General features: G+C 52.6%; 3 protein-coding genes across 3 annotated transcripts; 1 reads left to right on the top strand and 2 right to left on the bottom strand.

Annotated features, from left to right (window-relative positions):
* The first annotated feature begins 767 nt into the window (after positions 1–767).
* On the top strand, positions 768–7,020 carry FOXO4 (forkhead box O4). The gene is made up of 3 exons (XM_062184075.1): positions 768–1,653; positions 5,140–6,190; positions 6,534–7,020. The coding sequence occupies exons 1-3, from the start codon at positions 1,201–1,203 to the stop codon at positions 6,539–6,541; spliced, it is 1,512 nt and encodes a 503-aa protein (XP_062040059.1). The 5' UTR covers positions 768–1,200; the 3' UTR covers positions 6,542–7,020.
* A 1,476-nt stretch (positions 7,021–8,496) lies between these two features.
* Positions 8,497–11,045, bottom strand: CXHXorf65 (chromosome X CXorf65 homolog). The gene is made up of 6 exons (XM_062182897.1): positions 11,021–11,045; positions 10,823–10,909; positions 10,508–10,642; positions 9,822–9,890; positions 8,736–8,887; positions 8,497–8,595 (listed from the first exon to the last, which is right to left on the bottom strand). The coding sequence occupies exons 1-6, from the start codon at positions 11,043–11,045 to the stop codon at positions 8,497–8,499; spliced, it is 567 nt and encodes a 188-aa protein (XP_062038881.1).
* A 529-nt stretch (positions 11,046–11,574) lies between these two features.
* IL2RG (interleukin 2 receptor subunit gamma) lies at positions 11,575–15,884 on the bottom strand. The gene is made up of 8 exons (XM_062183801.1): positions 15,760–15,884; positions 15,393–15,546; positions 15,003–15,187; positions 14,665–14,804; positions 14,047–14,209; positions 12,727–12,823; positions 12,385–12,454; positions 11,575–12,030 (listed from the first exon to the last, which is right to left on the bottom strand). Exons 1-8 carry the CDS (start codon positions 15,869–15,871, stop codon positions 11,845–11,847), a joined length of 1,107 nt encoding a protein of 368 aa, XP_062039785.1. The 5' UTR covers positions 15,872–15,884; the 3' UTR covers positions 11,575–11,844.
* Positions 15,885–21,691: the final 5,807 nt, after the last annotated feature.

The raw sequence follows: 21,691 nt of genomic DNA, 5'->3' as shown, positions 1-21,691 counted from the left end.
CCAGAGGAGCTCGGGGAGGAAATTCGTGAGAGAGACTTCACCGTCATGGGGGGAGGGGGGCAGGGACTGGAGGGGGACACCGCCGTCAAGCGACATTCGTTTGTTACAAAAGCCCCCTACCAGCTCCGCAACGTGAGCCTATTTCCTAGTCCGTTTCTTGCTTCTCGGTTTTCTGCTCTGCTCCTAGAGACGGCATTTTTTTTTCCTCTTGCCGTCTCCTAACTGAAGGAAGGAAAGGTCTAGCATCTCTCAACACGGTCACTAGGCGACCCCGAATCACAAGGAAGAGGGTGGAAAGACAGGGGAGAGAAGGAAAATGATTTTTAAGCATTGAGAAAGAGTCCGCGACGACCTCTAATAACTGAAGTTCCACCTCCCCATATCCTGCCACGCCGCTCTCCTGCCGCCCGTATCGGGCGCCTGGCCGCGGGGCAGGACGGGAGATGTAGTCCTCAGGCCGACCAGGCAGGATGGCAAGACAGAAGAACTCGGTTTCCCAACTGGCTCGTCAGGCGCGTGCGCAGATGGCTGCCCCAGCGAGTGGTAAACAGAGACGTCAGGCGGGGGCTGCTGCTTGGAGCAAAACAAAAGGGAAACCCGGGGGGCGGGGGGTGGGAGGGTTTGATAGGGAGAGCGGTGCGGGAATCAGAGGGGCTGGGGCCACGAGGACCTGGACCCTACTAAGAGTGGCGAGGGGGGGAAGAGGCGGGGGGAGGGGGAGCCAGGGGAGGGGCAAGTGACGCGGGGGAGCGGGGCGTGGGGGAGGGCAGTGATCCGGGTGGAGGAAATTTGGGAGGAGTGTCCGGGGGGCAGCAACTTAAAAGGGGGAGGGAACTGCGGCTAAGGAGACGTTCGGTGATGGGACCGCAATGTATGAGGGGATACCGTGCCTCAGGTTTAAAAGAGCAGGAAGCTGAGTGAGAGGCTAGAGAAAAAGTGCCTTCGCTAGGCGGAGGTTACAGGTGGTGTCTCGGAAAGAGCTCCGAGGCTGTAGGCTGTAGTCGGGAAGAAGATCGGAGAACTGTGTGGAAGGGGCAGCTAGGGGACGAGGGTGCAGGGACGAGGGGGAACTTCGCGACTTTCTGAGGACTGGTAGGAATGTGCCTCCTGGCCCTCAGTGCTTCCCCCCTGGGGGGAGGCATCGTGAGGGACTGTGGCAGGCTCCAGTGAACGCTGAGCCGCGGAGGTCCAACTCCACGTATGGATCCAGGGAATGAGAATTCAGCCACAGAGGCTGCCGCGATCATAGACCTCGATCCTGACTTCGAACCCCAGAGCCGTCCCCGCTCCTGCACCTGGCCCCTTCCCCGACCAGAGCTCACTACTGAGCCTCGCGAGCCGTCCGTGGTGGAGCCTAGTCTGGGAGAGAAGGTACACACGGAGGGGCATTCAGAGCCCATCCTGTTGCCCTCTAGGCTCCCAGAGCCGGCAGGGGGCCCCCAGCCCGGGATCCTGGGGGCTGTAACAGGTCCTCGGAAGGGAGGCTCCCGCCGGAATGCCTGGGGAAATCAGTCATATGCAGAACTCATCAGCCAGGCCATTGAAAGCGCCCCGGAGAAGCGACTGACACTCGCCCAGATCTATGAGTGGATGGTCCGCACTGTGCCCTACTTCAAGGACAAGGGTGACAGCAACAGCTCAGCTGGATGGAAGGTAACTATGACCCCTTTACCTCCGTCCCACCACCATCTAACCCTGGGCCCGCCTCGCCTCCTTACTTCTGTCCTGGGGCCCCCTTTTGCCACCCGCCCCCCTGCCGCCCCTTTGGGAAGCTGGGAGATACACCTTCTCAAGCTCCAGTTAGACAAACATTTACTTAGTGCATAGTATATGCCACACTCAGAGCTTGATGCTGGAGGATCCCAGATGAATAAGACACTGTCCCGGCCCTGGAGAAAAATCGAATTCTCTGCCTGCTGCTCAACACTCCCAGCACTTTGGCTTGAGCTGCCCCAAACGCTTATTCCCACAGAGAAGTCTTTATCCTATGTACAGCAGGAACTGTGTGGATTCCCCACACGAACTTCGCCTCCCCACCCCTCCCACCCTGACACCTTTTCTCCCGTTCCTGTGGGATTGCTTGGATTTTCTGCTTGATTCCCAGTACCTCAGTGCAGAGGTACTGTTGTTCTACCCAAGACGACGGAGAAAGGTAGCAAAGGATCACAAGAGTGATATTCGTGGGGAAGGGGAGCTGACTGTATGCACTAAGAGGAGAGCGGGCTATGAGCCGTGTTCCGTCTCAGTCTACCTGATAATACCAAGCAACTCTGCCTTGTAAGTGGCTACCCAGGCTTGGGGGGATGGGGGAGTCTCCCTTTACTTTGGAAGAATATTAGTCATGAGAAGGAGGTAGGGCTCCAACTCCAGGCCATGAAAAACTCGTGCTGAGAAGTAGGGGGTTCTAATCACAAAACTTGGGGGGGGGGCTTCAACCCCCTCTGGCTGTCTTACACCTCCGCGGGTGGTGTGGTCAGCATCGGAGAAAAGGAGAAGGTTGCAGTGAGCACAGGGTCTTTCCCTAGGTCTAGGAGATTGAGGAATCAGATCTGCGGTATTGCTCGGGGCTGGGCAGAACAGAAGGGACAGCTGACTGAGACCCTTGGCACTATTTCTGGGTAGACTGCCATGCCACAGTCTCAGCTCCTAAAGAGCTCCCCTCCTTGGACCCAGCCTACACAGCTGTCTTTCTTTTCCCTTCGGTTCATTTTTCCAAGCTAGAAGAAATAACCACGAGTGTTAGTTATGTTGTGGGAGTATCGTCCCTCATAATTTACACTATATTGGGCTTTATTGCTTACAAAGTAGTTTAAAGGGTTTTTTTATTTTATTTTATTTTATTAGTCTTTGCAGCAGTTCTGAGATTCCACGTTTTATAGAGTAGGAAACCTAGGTGCAGAAAGGTTAGGCTGCTCGCCTAGTATCAGCAGAGGACCTGAACTCGGGTCTAACTGTAGATTGGATCCTCCCAGAACAGCATGGCTTGTACACATTAGAATGATGGCAGAACCAAAGCAGGCTGAGCATGGAGCTTCCAAGGCTCTGCACACCCCTGGGAGGAGGAAGCCTCCAGCCTGAGCTGCCTTTCCTGGTGAGTGTCCAAGGTTGCTCCCACCCCGCCAGGGGGCGGCACTCATTTAGAGCAAGAAAGCTTGAGTTTGGTGGCTCGGGGAGCAATTAGCAGTCACACCCCCACCTTCCACCAACATGTCAGAGTTATAGGTTTCTAGGGAACTGACCTCTGCAATTAAGAGGCTGTACTGCTTGCTGGTTCCAAGGCCCAGGGAAGAGAGAAGGAACAAATGGGCCGCGCGAGTACTAAGTGGTAGGGAAAGGAATGGGCAATCTCAGTAGCTCTGGAGTTAGCAAATGAAAAGGGAGGGAGATCATGTGCCAGAAGTCACTGTGGTCCTGTTACTAGGACAAATGTGACTCTTGGAAAAAGCTCCAAAGCATCAGTGCGGCCGGTGTAGTGGGAGCGATTACGGCAGAGTCCCCAGAGACAGGTCTTTTGGCTAAAGAGCCCTGGATGGAGAAGTTGCTCAAACATGGCTCCCCAAGCCAAGGGCCTCCTTATCTTAGAGCAGCAGTCAGAAAAATGCTTTCTAACTGTCCAGAGCCTCAGCCCCCTAGTTTCTCCCAGCCCTTGTCCCCCTCCTGAGTTTCTGAACCAAAGAGGTTCCAAATGGCCCTAAGGGTAGAGAGATTATACACAAATTCCTGAGAAGTGAGGGAAAGGAGCTAGGAGAGAGGTAAGAAAGAAGGGGGGGGGGGGCTCAGAACTGTGGTGTAACTAGCCTTCGGCCTCTAATAAAAGTAAACTACACCAGAGGACTCAAGAGGCAACCGATCTGGGCTCCCCAGACGGCTGGGGGGGAAAAAAAAAGAATCCTTAGCAGAATGTCACCAGGAAGGGAGGGAAAACAGAGCTTCCAATACAGAGCCACAAGGAGAGCCTCACCAGTCTTTTGAGTCCTAGTGCCGGGGCTACCCACCATTCCGGTAAGCGCTATTGATTCCGGATTGAGGATGTATTGACTGTGTGCTGTAAGCTGGGCGGTTGGAGGGGGCATTCTCCGGCTGCGGGACTGGAGGACTAGAACGCTGCCCTTGGTGCTCATACTTGGTAAGACGAATTGACATGAGACCCTACACCACACAGTGTAGATTGGGCCAAAAATTTTTAAAAATGTGTGGAACAGATGAAAACTACCAGACAAGAAATTTTGCATGCCCAAGTGAAAGTAACCACTTTATAAGAGGTGAAAACTTAAGCTTACTTTAAAAAAAAATTTTAATTGGCTTTTTCAATTCTAGAATTGGAAAACACTTCATCAAATCAAATAAGTGTTCCTATGGGCTCAGTAGACATTAAACTTGATCTTGACAAAGTAGAATTTCCAAAGGGGGCAGCCCTCCTAGGAAAAGGAGGGATAGGGGAACTGCATCTCGTGGATGAGGTACAGTGAAAGGCCGGGGCTGAATGTAGTTTGAGGATGTGTGTTGCCAGGATTCAGAGGAAAAAAAAAAGGCATTTTCAAGTCCTATGGAGAGCTGACCCACCCAAATGCCCCATGGGGAATGGAGCCTCCACAGGGCCCAGGGCTCCAGCCTCTCAGCCTATTTGAAGAACTGGCACAGCACAGAAGTAGCCGACCCCAGGCTGGTGCTAACACCATTGTCTTGTCGACTCCACCTGAGCCTGCACTCAAGGAAACAGGTGGAATGTGCTTTCCCGCCTGAACCTAGTTGTGGCAGGGCTGGGAGTACCTCTCCGCACACCCACCAGCTCCAGACACCCCCTACTCCATTCCCCCAGACCTTGGAGCTTTGCCTGGGCAGTGCAGTGCCCTCTGCGGTAGGTTGTTATCAGGTCTTCCCAGCCTCCGCGCAGAGCAGCCTGGAGCAGAGGCTGAGCCATGCTTGTCTTCCAGTGGGAAGCAGGTACTCCCATGTTCTCCTCCCCCTTACCCCTCCCTCTGCCAGTCCCCCGACCCCAACTTTGACTTTCTCTGAGGCTCCAGGGCCACGTCCCCTGCTGTGTGTGTGTGTCTCTGCATCCCTTTAGACTAGACCGCTGGCTACTAACCTCCCTACACCCACCTCATGCCCCCTCCCTGCCGCCTCTGCCTCTTCCAGAACTCGATCCGCCACAACCTGTCCCTGCATAGCAAGTTCATCAAGGTTCACAATGAGGCCACTGGCAAGAGCTCTTGGTGGATGCTGAACCCCGAGGGAGGCAAGAGCGGCAAGGCACCCCGCCGCAGGGCAGCCTCCATGGATAGCAGCAGCAAGCTGCTCCGAGGCCGCAGCAAGGCCCCCAAGAAGAAACCAGCTGTGCTGCCAGCTCCACCGGAAGGCGCCACTCCCACCAGCCCTATCAACCACTTCGCCAAGTGGTCGGGCAGTCCTTGCTCTCGAAACCGGGAAGAAGCCGATGTGTGGACCGCCTTCCGTCCACGAAGCAATTCAAACGCGAGCACAGTGAGCACCCGGCTGTCCCCCATGAGGCCCGAGTCGGAGGTGGTGCCAGAGGAGGAGATGCCAGCCTCGGTGAGCAGCTATGGAGGAGGTGTCCCACCCACCCTGAACGAAGATCTAGAGCTGTTAGATGGGCTCAATCTCACATCTTCCCATTCCCTGCTGGCCCGGAGTAGTCTCTCTGGCTTCTCCCTGCAGCACCCTGGGGTGACGGGCCCCTTACACACCTACAACACCACCCTCTTTGGCCCAGCAGAGGGGCCCCTGGCGGCAGGAGAGGGGTGCTTCTCAAGCTCCCAGTCTCTGGAGGCCCTGCTCACTTCTGATACGCCACCACCCCCTGCTGATGTCCTCATGACCCAGGTAGATCCCATTCTGTCCCAGGCGCCAACACTTCTGTTGCTGGGGGGGGTGCCTTCCTCCAGTAAGCTGGCCACAGGAGTTGGCCTGTGTCCCAAGCCCCTGGAGGCCCCAGGCCCCAGCAGTCTGGTTCCCAGCCTTTCTATGCTAGCACCCCCTCCAGTCATGGGAGGTGCTCCGGCCCTGGGTACTCCTGTGCTCACACCTCCTACGGAAGCTGCAAGCCAAGACAGAATGCCTCAGGATCTCGATCTGGATATGTACATGGAGAATCTGGAGTGTGACATGGATAACATCATCAGTGACCTCATGGATGGAGGCGAGGGACTGGACTTCAACTTCGAGCCAGGTACAGCACCCCTTGATTGCAATCGCATTTCATGACCTAAGTCTGTCTGCTCCTAGGTGGCCCAGTTAGCCCCACGACCTGAACAAGGAGGTGGTTTAGCACAAGGGGTGGCTGAAGCTCCTGGGGATCAGAGGGAAGATGTCATAATATTAGATGGCAGAGTTTCCAGATGAGTCCTCGAGACCCCCCCTAGGCAGTGCCTGCCCCTCCCGTGTAGTGCCGAAGAGGTTGGGGGGAGGGGGAGGCAGGCGGCATCTCTGCTGTCGTTGGTGTGAGTGGGGATGGTGAAAAGTGGTCATGTCCCAGCGGAGCCTCTTACCTTGTCCATTTCTTCTTCCTGCAGATCCCTGAGTCGTGGCTAGAAGCCTTGTCCCCTGCTTCAGAGGTGGAGCCAGGCGTGTCCATATACACTCTTTTCCCTTGGAGCCCTCCCCAGGAATTTGGGCCCCTGCCTTAGAGTAGGGGTGAGGTCTGGGGATGGATACACATACACACACACATATACACATACACAATGCTGAGGAAGTTACAAAGCTGCCCCTTAGGGGGACTATAGCGGGAGGGAGTTGGGAGGGGAAAAGGGAGAGGGTATATTCTCACTGTGCCATTTTGGGGGGTAAGGCCCTTCCTCAGGAGCCAGCCTCTGCTTCCCCCATGCCCACCCCTTAGGCTTGGTAGCAGGGGTGGGCTGTGCTGTTGGAAATGTGAAGTCACCAGTGGCCTTACCCCTGCCTTTGGGAGCAGGATTTTTTTGTAGAGAGTCTTATCTGAGCTGGGCCAGGCTAGGTTGAGCCTGGGATTTTTATGCAGTGGCCCCTTAGGCCCGTGGTGTGGTGGGGGGTGGGGGGTGGGGGTAGGGGGAATAGGGGACCTGGAAGGGCCAAGGTCTGAGCCCTGGAGTGGCTCACCAGGCCAAATCACCCTTGGACGGCTGCAAATAACAGAAAGGCTTTTTATAAACTTTTAAAGAAATATAAACACAAATATAGAAGATTTTTAACAGCGGCAAGGTGCTAGTGATGGGGAGAAGGCTTTTTTTTCTTTCTGAGGGCTTTCTCACAGTGACATGATACAAACACTACAGACAATACTGGGGGAGACCTGGAAGGAGGGGAGGGGTGGGGTGCTTCCCTATTAGAAAAAGGTCTACGCACAGATAGGCTGGGGTTTCCCTAAAGAAAAGGCTAAGCCAGGTCCCCTCTTTCTGTCAGCTTGTGCCGGGGAGTGTGTAGTATTGGGGTGCAGCCACACTCTTGACGATGACCCAGTGTGGGTTAGTGCTGGGGTTAGGGAGAATGCATTGAAGGACTGGAATTTGTTTGGGGCCTGGGAGGAGGTAGGAGGGGGAGAGAAGAGAAGAGGAGGATTTAGGGTGGTGAAGTGAGGTACAGAGACCTCCCTGTTCAAGGCCCCTGACAGCTGTCCCTGCCCTTCTTCCCCTTGCCTGACTACAGGGGTTATGTGGAAGTGTGTGTGGTGGCCGGCCAGGGGGGGAGGGGAGGAGCCAGGAAGGGGGAGCTGGGGAGTTTGGCTGAGGGTCTGAGAAATGAGCGGGGGATTGGGAGGGGGGGTTGGGGAAGTGTGGATCAGGTTTACTAGCACCTGCCAGGGAGGCCATCTGGGGCTCCTTCTCCACCCCAGCCCCCAAAGCAGCCCCTCCCCACAGCGCCCTTTGCATTGTCCCCTCCCCCACTCCTGCTGTGGGTTCCCATCATTTCCTGTGTCAGCGCCTGGCCTACCCAGATTGTATCATGTGCTAGATTGGAGTGGGGAAGTGTGTCAAATCAATAAATGAATAAATTCAATAAATGCCTATAACCAGCTCTGGTTTCTGCTGCCTTGCTGCTCCCCTCGGGTAAGGGGGAGGGAGGGGAAAGGTGGGTGGGCAGGAGGGACTGCCCAAGGCACAGAGGTAGGGGGTGGGGGAATTTTGGCCTGTGGAGGGGGTGGGGTGGGGGCGGGCAGTAAGCAGGGGAGGGACACCCAACCCCAGCAGGAGTACAAGCACTGTGCCCTAGGCCTCCCAAGGGGAGCTAGTCTGGTTTGAGAAGACCCCACCCCCACCCCGTCCCTCAAAGGCTCATTGTACTAGACTTCCCTGGGTCTCCTCACCCCCACCCATGCGGCTGCCCCAGCCCTCTCCTACTGCTCCCTCCCACCCTCAGCGCCTCCACGGTGCCCGGGACCCAGACTCAAGCCTTAGTGCAGATCCTAGGAGAAGGAACCTGTTTAACAAATGGAACCAGCTCCCATTAGGAGTGCAACCATTTCATACCCAGTACTGCTGCTTTCACTTCATTACTGAGTTAACGATGCTTGTCCTTCTTGTAAAAGTCTGCTCGAGTCTTATAGAGTGGACTCCTGCGAGTGGACCCCTCTTCATCTGATCGTCCTGCCACTTTGGACTAGGAAGGGAAAGGAAGTAGATAATTAAGAGGCCCTTGCCGAAGTTTCTACAAACGAGCCCGCGAGAGGACAGAAGGGCTTGGGCACAGGAGTTAGAGTGGGAAGAGACATCCATCCCAGAAGGCCGGGGTGAACCAACCCTTTGTTGGCTGAGAGCCGAGGTGCTGGACTTGGTAGCTTTTCCCGGTAGGTTCACAACGGACTCAATGGGAACGATCTTCTTGGCCTCTTGAGTCCTAAGGATCTTCAGGCGACTCCTCTCCAGCAGATCACATTGTGTGCGCAGAGCATCTGGGAACCAGGAAAAGGCCCCTGCACCTCCGAGTACCACAGACTTTACCTGTCCTGACACACATCTTGCAGCTGACCAGCTGCAGTAACCGGGCCTCAGATGGGAATGAGGGCATGGTGACAGAGGGTTAAGCCACCACCTGCAATGCCAGCATTCCATATGAGAGCCGCTTCGCGACTCCGTTGCTCTGACCCAGCTCCCTGCTAATGTACCTGGGGAGGCAGCAGAAGATGGCCCAAGGTACTTGGGGCCCTGCCACCTACATGGGAGACCCAGATGGAGTTCCGCCTCCAGGCGTCAGCCTGGCCCAGCTCCAGCTGTTTTAGCCATTTGGGATATGAACCAGCAGATGAAAGACCTCTCCCTCTCTGTTACTCTGCCTTTCAAATAAATAAATAAACGTGCTTTTGAAAAGAGAAACAACAGGCCGGCGCCTTGGCTTAACAGGCTAATCCTCCGCTTTGCGGCGCCAGCACACCGGGTTTTAGTCCTGGTTGGGGCACCGGATTCTATCCCGCTTGCCCCTCTTCCAGGCCAGCTCTCTGCTATGGCCCAGGAAGGCAGTGGAGGATGGCCCAAGTGCTTGAGCCCTGCACCCGCATGGGAGACCAGGAGAAGCACCTGGCTCCTGGCTTCAGATCAGCGCAATGAGCCGGCCGCAGCGGCCATTGGAGGGTGAACCAACGGCAAAAAGGAAGACCTTTCTCTCTGTCTCTCTCTCTCTCACTATCCACTCTGCCTGTCAAAGAAAAAGAAAAGAGAAACACCGAGAAGATGGCCTAGAAATGAGGGGAGGGGCGCGACACATATATACTCTACCTGGTTGGAGCTAAATATCCCTCCCAAAGTGGGACCCGGACCCTGGCTCCCATTTCCTGGGCTCCAAAGAGCCTACTCGCTCTCTGCTATCCCCTTCCCCATCATGCTCCTTACCAAGTAGCTCTGGCTCCGGATTCTTGAGGAGAGGTACAAAAGCCTTGTAGGAATTCTCAAGTCGAGTCCCTGTGAACACAGCAGTGTGCTATCTATCCACAGGCCCTGCCACCCCGTCGCACCCTTCTGACGCCACAGATTTTAGAACCCAAACACTAAGCACTGCCTTGAACTTGTGAACCTTATTTGCACCCCTTAGGTATGGACCTAAGTGTGATTTATGTACCCTGGGATGAGATAGGGGCCCTGGCGTGTAGGAACATTAACTTATCATCATAGAGGCAGTGCCCTTTCTTACATTGACCAGAGACGACCCACTTGGATCTGGTGAGGAGGCCCTATTTTAAGGACAAGATTCATCCATTTTGCACAGGTTCAAGTCCTGGCTGTTCCACTTCTGATCCAGCTCCCTGCTAATGGACCTGGGAAAGCAGTAGAAGATGGCCTAAGTGCTTGGGCCCCTGCACCCACGTGGGAGACCCAGGAGAAGCTCCTGGCTCCTGGCTTCAGATCAGCTCAGCTCTGGCCATTGTAGCCATTTGGGGAGTCAACCAGTGGATGGGACACCTCATTCTGTTCCTCTCTCTGTCTATAATTATGCCTCTCAAATAAATAAATAAATCTTAAAAAAAAAAAAGATTCATCCATCTTGAGAACTTTGCTGAGAAATGCATTCCAATCTCTACCTGGTGTGCCACGCTCCACCCTGCACACATAGTAGGTGTTTCGAGCTGTAAGGAACTTGCTGGCATATTCCCCAGGGGTCTTCAACAGGAAAAACAGCTTCATTGTCCCCGACTCATCACACAAATCGATAGTGTCTGGAGAGAGGCCACAGGTAATTGGGGTAGCTAAGGAAAGAGTGGGTGCCCAAAGGGCCGGTGATCCTATCCACAGTGGGTTGGGGAAAGCTATGGAGATCCGAGAAAGCTCCCTTCTCATTAGGAGAAGCATTAAGGGGGGCTACCTTTGCCCCTCGACGCTTCCCCCAAACTCCTCACCTCTTTTGTACAAGCCTAATTTTCTCCGAGCATAATGCAGCAACAGGAGGACAGAGCAATTGGTATTGGCCAGAAAATGCTGATCATCTGAGGAGAGATGGGGGTGGGGGAATGTGGACCCTCCTCTAATTACTGCCGTCCCACCTCCTCCCCCACCCCGCCCCATAAAGAGATTCCAGCCCTTAGGCTACCCTTCACCTCCATATTTGATGAAAATGAACATGTTCTTGAGATTGTCTCAATCTTCAATTGCATGAGCAACAGGCTGGTTTGGAGGATGGTCTAGTGGTCTGGGGGTCCAGGGGAGCACATCGGGTTGGGGGGTGGGGGTAGTAGATGGGTCTCTTAGGTTGAGGAGGCCTAAACTGGGCAGACAGGAGATATGTGCAGAGCCCATCCCTAGGGGTGGGACCAGAGGCTACAGTTGAGGGATTATGACGTCAGAAGTGGCTCAGGAGGCAGAAAGCAGAGTAAGGCTAGGGAGAAAATAAACTGGGTGGGGTCTCTGAAAGATTTCTTGGGAGTGGGAACAGTGTGGTCAATGTAATTCTAGGTTGGGTCCTGGAATGAGTGCAGGACACCTGGCGAAAAGTTAAGTTTTCGAAGCAGCACTTTCACAGTGTGATGTCTACACCTTTTTTCCTACCCTCAGCACCATGCCTCCCCTCCTCATGATACCCCATGTTTCCCCTGCTCCCCATGTCCCCCCATAACAGACATTTGTAACGGTTATCAACAGAAACTTTATTTCACATCGGTTCAGGAACAACTGAAGGGCACGTAGAAAGAGGGAGGGGTGAAAAAAGTCCCACCAAAAGGAAGGGCCACCGCACTGGGGGAGATAAGCACAGGCAGGGTGAAGGGGCAATTCTCCAGTAGGGCAGGCTAAATGAAGGGGCAGTTAACATGAGGCACAAACTTCAAAATTAGCCACAGCTGGGCAAGGTGAGCATGGGACCCAAATTGTTTGGATAGTATCACGCGGGGCTACAGGACTCTGGGGTTCTGTCAGGGAATAGGGCTTAGGTTTCAGGCTTCAGGGTGTAACATGGAGGGGCCCAGTAGGGGCTATGCTGGCTGCAGGGGGAGCCCCCAGGTCCTTCTCCTAGGGCTCCTCCTTTTGGGGGGATCTCACTGACGTGGCAGAGCCGTTCACTGTAGTCTGGCTGCAGACTCTCGGCCAGTCCCTTAGATACACCACTCCAAGCCTAAACACAGATATCTCCAGGTCAGAGGTGAGTTACAGGCAGGAAGTAAAAGACACAGGCTCTATGCCAAGGGAGGTCTCAAGATGTCTGCAGCCACTATGATCACAGAGCGGACACAGGGACACACAGACTCCTGGGCCCCCAATACCACTGTTGCCATCTGTCCCACCCAATCTCTAATCTGTCCTGTGTAGCGTCTCTCTGTCTTGTCTAGCCCATCCCCCATTTGGTTGGCCACATACTGACAGTTGGGACAGGCTCCTCTCCTCCCCCCGCCGCCCCCGCTCGCCCTCCACCTACTCTGCCTTGCTGTTGGCAGTGGAGGCTGCAGTATACATATGACAGCATTCTCACCGAAAAGTTCCCGTGGTATTCAGTAACCAGATCCTCTAGATTCTTCAGGGTAGGAATCTGGGGCATCGTCCTGAGGCAGGGGAAGAGGGAGCAGGGCACACAGGTTAAGCTTTTATTATTATTATTATTATTATTATTACCCCTCTCTCTAAGGTGTCACAGAAACAACGAAGTGATTTTCTGTGTTCTCTGTGCCTGTGACTTCCTTCCACCGCCAAGCCCGCTTGGGTGATCCCGCACTCCTCACTGTCTCACCTTCTACTCCCAGAGACCCTGCTAGAACCCTCCTCCATTAGTCCCAGACACCTCCAACGTCATGCTCAGGGCTTCCCAAAATCTCACCGTTCCAGCCAGCAATACACACAGATGAGGCCAACAATCAATCCCATGGAGCCGATGGGGATAAGCACAGCTTCCAAAACAAACGGTGAAGAATTCTCTAGAGAAAAAAAGAAGGGAAACAGATCTTATGTTTGTGGTGCCCCTACTATGCGCCAATAATCACAGAGCCCCAACTTGGTGACAGGCACTGTGCTAAACACGTGTCCTATGCTTTTTTTTAAAAAAAATATGTTATTTATTTATTTATTTATTTACTTGAGAGGTAGAGTTACAGATAGAGAGGTAGAGACAGAGAGAAAGGTCTTCCATCTCTGGTTCACTCCCCAAATGGCTGCAACGGCTGGAGCTGAGCTGATCTGAAGCCAGGACCCAGGAGCTTCCTCTGGGTCTCCCATGTGGGTGCAGGGGCCCAAGCACTTGAGCCATCTTCCACTGCTTTCCCAGGCACATTAGCAAGGAGCAGGATCAGAAGTGGAGCAGCTGGGATTCGAACCGGCACCCACATGGGATGCCAGCACCACAGGTGGAAGTTTAACCAGTCCCATTCCCTATACTTTTAAAAAAATGTTTCTTTTCATCTACTTGAAAGGCAGAATGACAGACAAAGTGAGGGAGGGAGGGAAGGAGGGAGGGAGCAAAGGAAAGAGAGAGAGAGAGAGATCTTCCATCCACTGGCTCACTCTCCAAATGGTCATGACAGCCAAATTGGGTCCAGGCTAAAGCCAGGAGACAGGAACTCCATGTGGGTCTCCCATGTGGGTAGCAGAGACCCAACTACTTAACACATCACCAGCTGCCTCCCAGGGTACATTATTGGAATCTAGATCAGATGCAGAGCACCTAGGACTCAAACTGGCCCTCCAATATGGGATGCGGGCATCCCCAGTGGCACCACAATACCCACCCTACATTCCCTATATTTAATCCCCACACTGGCTCCTGAGAAGGTGGAACAATTATTATGCCCATGTTACAGATGAACAAGCAGGATCAAAAAGGTTAGTGATGTGCCCAAGGCTAAAGAGGTAGTATGGTCTTTCTGGTTCCAAAGCCACCTTCCCCCAAGCCCTCTGGGAATGCTGATGGGAAGTTCCCTCCTACCTCGCCCTTCAGCACCCCTTAAGCCCCCTTCTCAATCCACTCCCCTACTCTGAAAATACATGGATTCAACCCTACACAGAAAAATCTTGCTTCCTGGGAGTGGGGGCGGGGAGGTTGAAGAGTGAGAGGAGAAGGGGCACCAAGTTTAGGGGCTTAGGGATAAGGAGGCAGATCCGAAGTGTGTTACTCGGTTGGGGTCCTGCACTAGGCCCATTTTACCCTTTGAAGTTTTGCTCCCCCAGTGGATCGGGTGGCTCCATTCACTCCAATGCTGAGCACTCCCACACAAAGGGTTAAAACGGCTCCGGACTCGGAATGTGTAGAGTTTCTGCCCATCCACGCTAGGAAGGGAGAAGCTTTGTCTGTGATGCACGGGCTGTTCCTTGGGAAGAAAGAGGGTATGGGAAGGGTGAGTGTCTACAAAAGCAGGGAATAGTAGAACAGTGTTATCTTCTGGTTCTTCCCAGCTCTGGTTTTGCCCCTTTCCAAAGAAACCCAGTTCTGGATCTTCCCTCCTCTCTTGACTTCCCAAGCCACAGGGACCCTGTCACTGTCATGAATCTAATGCCTCCCCCCACACCTCCCCCAGATCTCCTTAATTAAGGCTTCGTTTTGTTCACTTGTGTCTCTGGCATCAGGAAGGAGAAGGGTAATGAAATCTAAGTGAAAACTCACTGGAGATGAGAACCAAAGAACTCAGAAGAGGGTGGGGGTGGGGAGCAGACAAACTGGGAGGCAGAGGAGGCAGCTTGGGGTTAGGTCTGCCTATCCTGCTGACTGAATCTGGTACCCCATGTGTTTCGCCTTAGCTGCTATTTGAGGTCCTCCATCACTCACAGTCCAGCTGCGATCCCAGTTACTCCGGTACTGCACCAGGTGCTCCAAACAATGGTTCAAGTATTTGTTTGTCCAGCTCAGTTCCAGCTGAGATTCACTCAGGTTGAGAAGTGTTAGATTCTCTGGAGCCCAGGGGATCACTGGGGATATAGGTATGTGTGGTCATTCCCCTGGCCTAAGCAAGTCAGGATCTTGAAAGCAATACCCCTTCTCCCTTCTCCCTTCCCCATCCTGGCCCCCTACCTCCTTCTTTCTGCCCGTGTCTCCACTCCACAGCCTCCAGTGTTCCCCCCACACACACCATCCCTGAGCTCTTGAACCCCTTTTGTCTACATTACCCAGATTCTGCAGTTTAAGCTTCCTCGTGGTCTGCCTCCTGGGTTCCCGTGGGTCCTGGAGCTGGACAACAAATGTTTGGTAGAGAGAGATCTCCTCTTTCGGCAACCAACAGCCAGAAGTGATCTCTTCGGAGAATATATAGTAGCCACACTCTTGGAATTTATAATTGTCGGAGTTCTCATACCTAGAGAAGGAAGGGTTGGAAGGAAGAAGGACAATGGGACAAATGCGGGTATCCACAGCACAGCCCCATCTCCTCTGAACTGACTTACGACCTAGCCCATGGAGACAGTGGGGTGCCTGGCTGCCCACTTTCTTGGTCCCTAAGCAGTCTCTCTCATCCAGCCCACCTCCTCCTCCCCTAGGTTACCCTCCTTCCCTTCTCCTACCGATAGTGCAGAGTCAGGTTGGTAGGCTGGGGCTCAGAGCTGCTGTTCCAAGTGCAATTCATGTACTCGACATTGTACACAAAACACTGAACCTCTGGGAGGGGCAGGGTGGAAACACTGAGGGACCCAGGGGACAGAGAGGTCAGGAAGGAATCTAGGGTGGGGGGGACATAAAGTAGGGCAGAGAGAGGAGAAATGGTGATCAGAAGAAGTAGGATGAGGCAGGGAACACTCCCCCTCGTCCACCCCACTCCACTCCAGTTCTGCCCACATTGTTATAACGGCCACTGGCAGGGTCCAGATTTCTATGGGGCACCTTCCTCCAGCTTCCCTTCTCACCAACCCCCTCCAGTCCCAGATTTCCCACCAGTTGTGTCTTCATTCTCACTGGGTGTGAGGGTCCTCTGGTTCAGCCCCACCCCCAGCAGAGGCAGCTGCAGGAACAAAAGGGATCTGAGTGGCAATGGCGACTTCAACATGGCGCTTCCTCTTTGCTTTCTCTTCGTCCCCTGGGTGCAGTCTGTGTCAGAAACCTGAGCCCCTCCCCACCAACACATTTCCTTCTCTCATAGCTTCCGGTGGAAAGAACCTTGAAATCAGCGTTTTACAGAGGGTGTGGTAAAGACTGTGACATAGGCTGAAACCTCTGGGAGGTCAGGTATTGCTGTAAGGTTCTAATAAATAGAGATCAAGGCTAGGCAGACCATCGTGTCGCAGACTCAAGAATCCTCAGACCACCTAGATCCTGGGAAGGATCTGCTCACCACCACCACCATTCCCACCCACTTTCGCCTCTAAACCGTAACATTATATAGCAGAGGGGTCTAAGCTCTCCTCTCCCCTCCCCATGCTCTGCTGTGCTCCTGCCTCGGCTCAGTCACTCCTAACTCTCTGGCAAAGGTCTACTGTCTTGGGAGGATGGACAACATTGTCTCGGCCCCAGTGGGCTGGCTTTCCTCTGACCTAACGTAAACCAGAACACCCATCCTCAGCTGCTGCCTGAGCTGAGTCCCTGCTGAGACAGACCAGTGGGGAGGTCAGACTTCGAAGAAGATTCTAGGAATGGAGAAACAGCCGCTTAGCTTCAAGCTCCCCCCTTTCCCCGAAATCTGCTTCTCTTCCTGTCTCCCCTATCTCAGTTAATAGTATCATCACCCCCTCAGTCACCCAGACTCAAAACCTCAGAATGATCTTCAATTCCTCTCTCTCTCACTCTGAGAATCCAATCACCTCTGCTGCTGTGGTGCGTTCACCCAACAGTTTCCTCCTTTCCATTACCGCAGCTAGTTTGCTAAATCAGCCTCACGTTACTGCTAGTCATGATTAGTACTGGAACTCACTAGCTGGTCTTCCTTTCTAAAAGCCCCCTGCCCTCTAATCCATTCTTCATCCTGTTGCCAGATTTGCCTTCCCTGAAGCACAGAGCTAACTGGAGAAGCTCTTTCCCGAAAGTTGTAATGTAGTACATATTTATAGGATTTTTAACACTCATTTGTGCCAAGCAATGTGCTAATGTTCTAGGAATCTATAGACAAGCATGATATCTTCATCCTTCTAGAAGCTCATAGACAAGTGGGGGAGACATAAACAATATGACATAGTGTGATAAGTTCAGTAGCATAGATGTGGAGATACCACAAAGTGTGTGAACGCAGAAGAGGAAGTAACTAAATTTACCAAGATGGAGAATGGTATAGTTCTGCTGAAGATACGCTGTTTGAGTGGAATCTTTTTTTTTTAAGATTTATTTATTTGAAAGGAAGAGTTATATTATAGAGAGGCAAAGAGAGAGAGAGAGAGAGAGAGAGAGAGTCTTTCAACCGCTGCTTCACTCCCCAGATGGCCGTAATGGCCGGAGCTGGGCCGACCCAAAGCCAAGAGCCAGGAGCTTCCTCCAGGTCTCCCACATAGGTGCAAGGGCCCAAGGACTTGGGCCATCTTCTACTGCTTTCCCAGGCCACAGCATAGAGCTGGATCAGAAGTAGAGCAGCCGGGTCTCGAACCGGAGCCCATATGAGATGCCAGCACTGCAGGTGGTGGCTTTACCCGCTGCACCACAGTGCTGGCCCCTTGAGTGGAATCTTAAAGATTGAGTCAAATTTTACCAGACAGAAAAGGATATCAGGTAGAGCAGAGTACTTGAGGGGTAAGCATTGTAGCACAGTGATTAAGCTGCCACTTGGGACGCCCATATCCTATATCAGAGTACCGAGGTTCAAGTCCCACCTCCACTTCCCCATTAGCTTCCTGGTAACTCGTACCTTGGGAGGCTGCAAGTACTTGGGATGTACTTACCGAATGGAGTGAGTTCCTGGCCTCTGGCTTCAGCCTGGCCCAGCCCTGGCGGTTGTGAGCTCTTGGGGAATGAACCAGAGACTGGAAGATATGTGGATGGAAGACTGACTCTCTCTCTCTCTCTCTCTCTCTCTCTCTCTCTCTCTAACACTTTTAGGCTGGCGCCGCGGCTCACTTGACTAATCCTCTGCCTGTGGCGCCGGCACAGCGAGTTCTAGACCCAGTCCGGGCGCCGGATTCTATCCCGGTTGCCCCTCTTCCAGGCCAGCTCTCTGCTGTGGCCCAGGAAGGCAGTGGAGGATGGCCCACGTGCTTGGGCCCTGCACCCCATGGGAGACCAGGAGAAGCACCTGGCTCCTGGCTTTGGATCAGCGCGATGCGTCGGCCGCAGCGGCCATTGGAGGGTGAACCAACGGCAAAAAGGAAGACCTTTCTCTCTTTCTCTCTGTCTCTCTCTCACTGTCCACTCTGCCTGTCAAAAATAAAAAAAAATTTTTTAAAAAAGGAAGACCTTTCTGTCTCTCTCTCTCTCTCACTGTCCACTCTGTCCAATAAATAAATAAATAAATAAATAAATAAATAACACTTTAAAAAATTATTGACAGGGCCGGCGCCATGGCTCACTTGGTTAATCCTCCGCCTGCAGCGCCAGCATCCCTATGGGCGCCAGGTTCTGGTCCTGGTTGCTGCTCTTCCAGTCCAGCTCTCTGCTGTGGCCCAGGAAGGCAGTGGAGGATGGCCCAAGTGCTTGGGCACCTGCACCCGCGTCGGAGACCGGGAAGAAGTACCTGGCTCCTGGCTTTGGATCGGCGTAGCTCCGGCCATGGTGGCCATTTGGGGGGTGAACCAACGGAAGGAAGACCTTTCCCTCTGTCTCTCTCTCACTGTCTAACTCTATCTGTCAAATAAATTTAAAAAAATAATAAAAAACAAAAAACTTATTGACTGGGCCGGCACCATGGCTCACTAGGCTAATCCTCCGCCTGTGGCACCAGCACCCTGGGTTCTAGTCCCGGTTGGGGCGCCGGATTCTGTCCTGGTTGCTCCTCTTCCAGTCCAGCTCTCTGCTGTGACCCGGGAGTGCAGTGGAGGATGGCCCAGGTCCTTGGGCCCTGCATCTGCATGGGAGACCAGAAGGAAGCACCCGGCTCCTGGCTTTGGATCGGCGCAGCACGCCTGCCGCAATGCGCTAGCCGTAGTGGCCACTTTGGGGGGGGGGGTGTGAACCAATGGTAAAAGGAAGACATTTCTCTCTGTCTATCTCTCTTGCACTGTCTAACTCTGCTTGTCAAAAAAAAAAAAAAAAACACACACACACACACTTATTGACAGGGAGTCTCAAGAAAGCTGAATTATATGGCCCAGGGTGTATTAGTTTGGTAGGGCTGCCATTACTAATTACCCCCAAACCGGGTGGCTTAAAACAACAGAAAATTTATTTTCTCACAGTTCTGGAGGTCAAAAGTCTGAAATCAAAGTATCCTCAAAGTTGGTTCCTTCTAGATGCTCTGAGGAACAATTCGTTCCACATCTCTCTCTCTTCTGGTGGCTGCCAGCAATTCTTGGCTTTTCTTTGTTTGCAGACAGATCACTCCAGCGATGTGCCATTGTTGATTAAGCCACCACATGCTATCCCACATGGACGCCCGTTCGAGTCCCGGCTGCTCCCTGCTAATGCACCTGGGAAAGCAGTGGAGGATGGCTCAAGAGCTTGGGCCCCTGCCATCCAAATGGGAGACCGGGATGGAGTTCCAGGCTCCTGGCTTTGGCTTGATCTAGCCCTAGCATTTGCAAGCATCTGGGGAAAGAACCAGTGAATGGAAGATCTCTCTCTCTCTCTCTCTCTCTCTCTCTCTCTCTCTCTAACTCTACCTTTCCAGTAAGTAATTTTTTTTTTTTAAAAAAGGATCCTTTTGCCAAAGAAGATGACATTCACAGGTTCCAAGCAGATATATCTTTTTGGAGACCACATTTAATCCATCAAAGAGGACATTCTCCAGTTTAACAGTCTTCAAAAGCTACTCTTGGCATTCAGGATAAAGTCCAAGTTCCAATAATCCATTCCAGCCACAGTGGATGTATCATATTTATTTACTCTCTATAACTGGGATTAGCCTCTCCCTAACTTTTTGCGGCTTAAAATCCTTCATGGTTTTTTAGAATGGCCCAAATCCAGAACACTGACAACATCAGATGTTGGTAGAACACAGGGCAACAGAAATTCATTCATTTTTGGTGGGAACGCAAAATGGTATAACCACTTTGGAAGACGGTTTGGCAGTTTCTTACCAAACTAAACATACTCATACCAGATGATCCCAACAGTCATGGCATTTCCCCAAAGGAGTTGAAAACTTATATCCACATAGAAACCTGCATACAGATGTCTTTTCTTTTTTCAATCTGGGGTTTTTAAGTAGGTGGATATTTATTCATATTTTTTAAGATTGATTTATTTATCTGTAAAGCAGAGTTACAGGGAGTGAAGGAGAGACAGAGAGAGATCTTCCATCCCCGGTTCACTCCCCAGATGATTGTAATGGCTGGGAATGGGCTAGGCCAAAGCCAGGAGCCTGGCATTCCATTCCGGTCTCCCACATGGATGGCAGGGGCCCAAGCACTTGGGCCATCTTCTGCTGTTTTCCCAGGTGCATTAGCAGGGAGCTGGAGCAGAAGCTGAGCAGCTCGGGCTCCAACCCATGCACATAAGCGATGTTGGAGTCCCAGGCTGCTGTTTAACCCGCTGCACCACAACACCAGCTCCCAGGTATTTTGTTCGTTTGGAGGAATAAAGTTTTTACTGGGCTCAGACCAGGAGGCTGTGAGTTTTGAGGATCTCTGTGGATTTCTTAATTTTCTTCTCCATGTCCTTTTCAGCTTGTTTCCATAGCCTCAGTGAGCTTTCGGTAATGGACCTTGGCCTTCTCCGTGCCCTTTTTCTCCAGGATGGCTGTCACTACCTGGTGCTTGATGCCAACCTCATGAGCCGGGCGCTTCAGGTAGGGAAACTTCCTCGTGGGTTCCAGATGCCATCCACTTGCTCCTGTCATAGGGCGCGGGATCCCACCAAACATCTTGAAGCAGTCCAGGTCAGCCTGGCCCTGCGTGGTCTTGTGCAGCCACATGCCTTGTTGGGTTCGCCAAAGAGCACGGTGGAGGCCCCGGAAGTGAAGGTACCATGGTAATGGATGGTGTTCATATCCACTTTGGGAGCAGGGACTGGGTACTTTAGCTTATTTCCATAGAATTTGCCCGAACTGCTGATACTCTTGCAGTGCATAAGCACTATCTTCCAGCCCAGCAGTACCTGCTAGGCCATGGTGGCCCCCAGGTGCCCCAACACAAGACCTCAGCCATCCAGCAGTAGAACCTGCCCCCTCCGCCATCTTTGGCAGGTGCCGGGGCAAGAAGCCGCACACAGATGTTTGTAGCATAAACACCAATTGCCAATACTTGGAAATAATCACCCTGACCTTCAGCAGGACAAACTTATAGTAATCCTGATAATGGAATATCACTCAGCACTAAAAAGAAATGAGCTGTCAAGCTATGAAGAAGCATGGGTGTAATCTTGAGTTAAAGAAGCCACTATAGGAAGGCCACATACTGTATGCCAGGGGTTGGGGGTGAGGGAGGGATGATTAAGCAAAGACAGAAGGTTGTTAGGACAGTGACGATATTCTGTATGATACGTCATGCAAGACACATGTCATGTAATTGTCCAAACCCACAGACTATTCAATATGGAGAGTGAACCTTAGTGTAAACCATGGCATTTGGGTGATAATGAAACAAATGTAACTACACTGGTGGCGGGGAGAAATGCGGGAGGCTGTGTATGCGCTGGGGCAGGGCTTCCTGGGAACTCCCTGTACCGTACATTGCTTCCAATTTTGCTGTGGACTACTCCCCCAAAATTTGAAGTCCTTTTTTTAAAAAAAAAAAAATTCAAGGTTAGTTCAAATGTTACCTTCTCCGAGATGTTCACGTCTCCCAATCAGAAT

This window comes from Lepus europaeus, chromosome X, assembly GCF_033115175.1.
Source record: "Lepus europaeus isolate LE1 chromosome X, mLepTim1.pri, whole genome shotgun sequence".
NCBI classification, from domain to species: domain Eukaryota; kingdom Metazoa; phylum Chordata; class Mammalia; order Lagomorpha; family Leporidae; genus Lepus; species Lepus europaeus.
Note: the sequence above shows the minus strand (reverse complement) of the source record. Positions and strands in the feature narration are given on the sequence as shown.

Bases quoted from the DNA above. Each gene is read 5' to 3' on its own strand.
- FOXO4 (XM_062184075.1), top strand. From the start codon at position 1,201: ATGGATCCAGGGAATGAGAATTCAGCCACAGAGGCTGCCGCGATCATA. The intron at 1,654-5,139 runs GTAACTATGACC...TGCCTCTTCCAG, and splicing joins ACAGCTCAGCTGGATGGAAG to AACTCGATCCGCCACAACCT.
- CXHXorf65 (XM_062182897.1), bottom strand. From the start codon at position 11,045: ATGTTCATTTTCATCAAATATGGAG. The intron at 10,910-11,020 runs GTGAAGGGTAGC...ATCTCTCCTCAG, and splicing joins CATTTTCATCAAATATGGAG to ATGATCAGCATTTTCTGGCC. The intron at 8,888-9,821 runs GTAAGGAGCATG...CCTGGTTCCCAG, and splicing joins TCCGGAGCCAGAGCTACTTG to ATGCTCTGCGCACACAATGT.
- IL2RG (XM_062183801.1), bottom strand. From the start codon at position 15,871: ATGTTGAAGTCGCCATTGCCACTCAGATCCCTTTTGTTCCTGCAGCTG. The intron at 14,210-14,664 runs GTGAGTGATGGA...TTTCTTCCCAAG, and splicing joins ACTGGGATCGCAGCTGGACT to GAACAGCCCGTGCATCACAG. The intron at 12,824-14,046 runs GTAAAATGGGCC...TTTTTTCTCTAG, and splicing joins GGGGAGCAAAACTTCAAAGG to AGAATTCTTCACCGTTTGTT.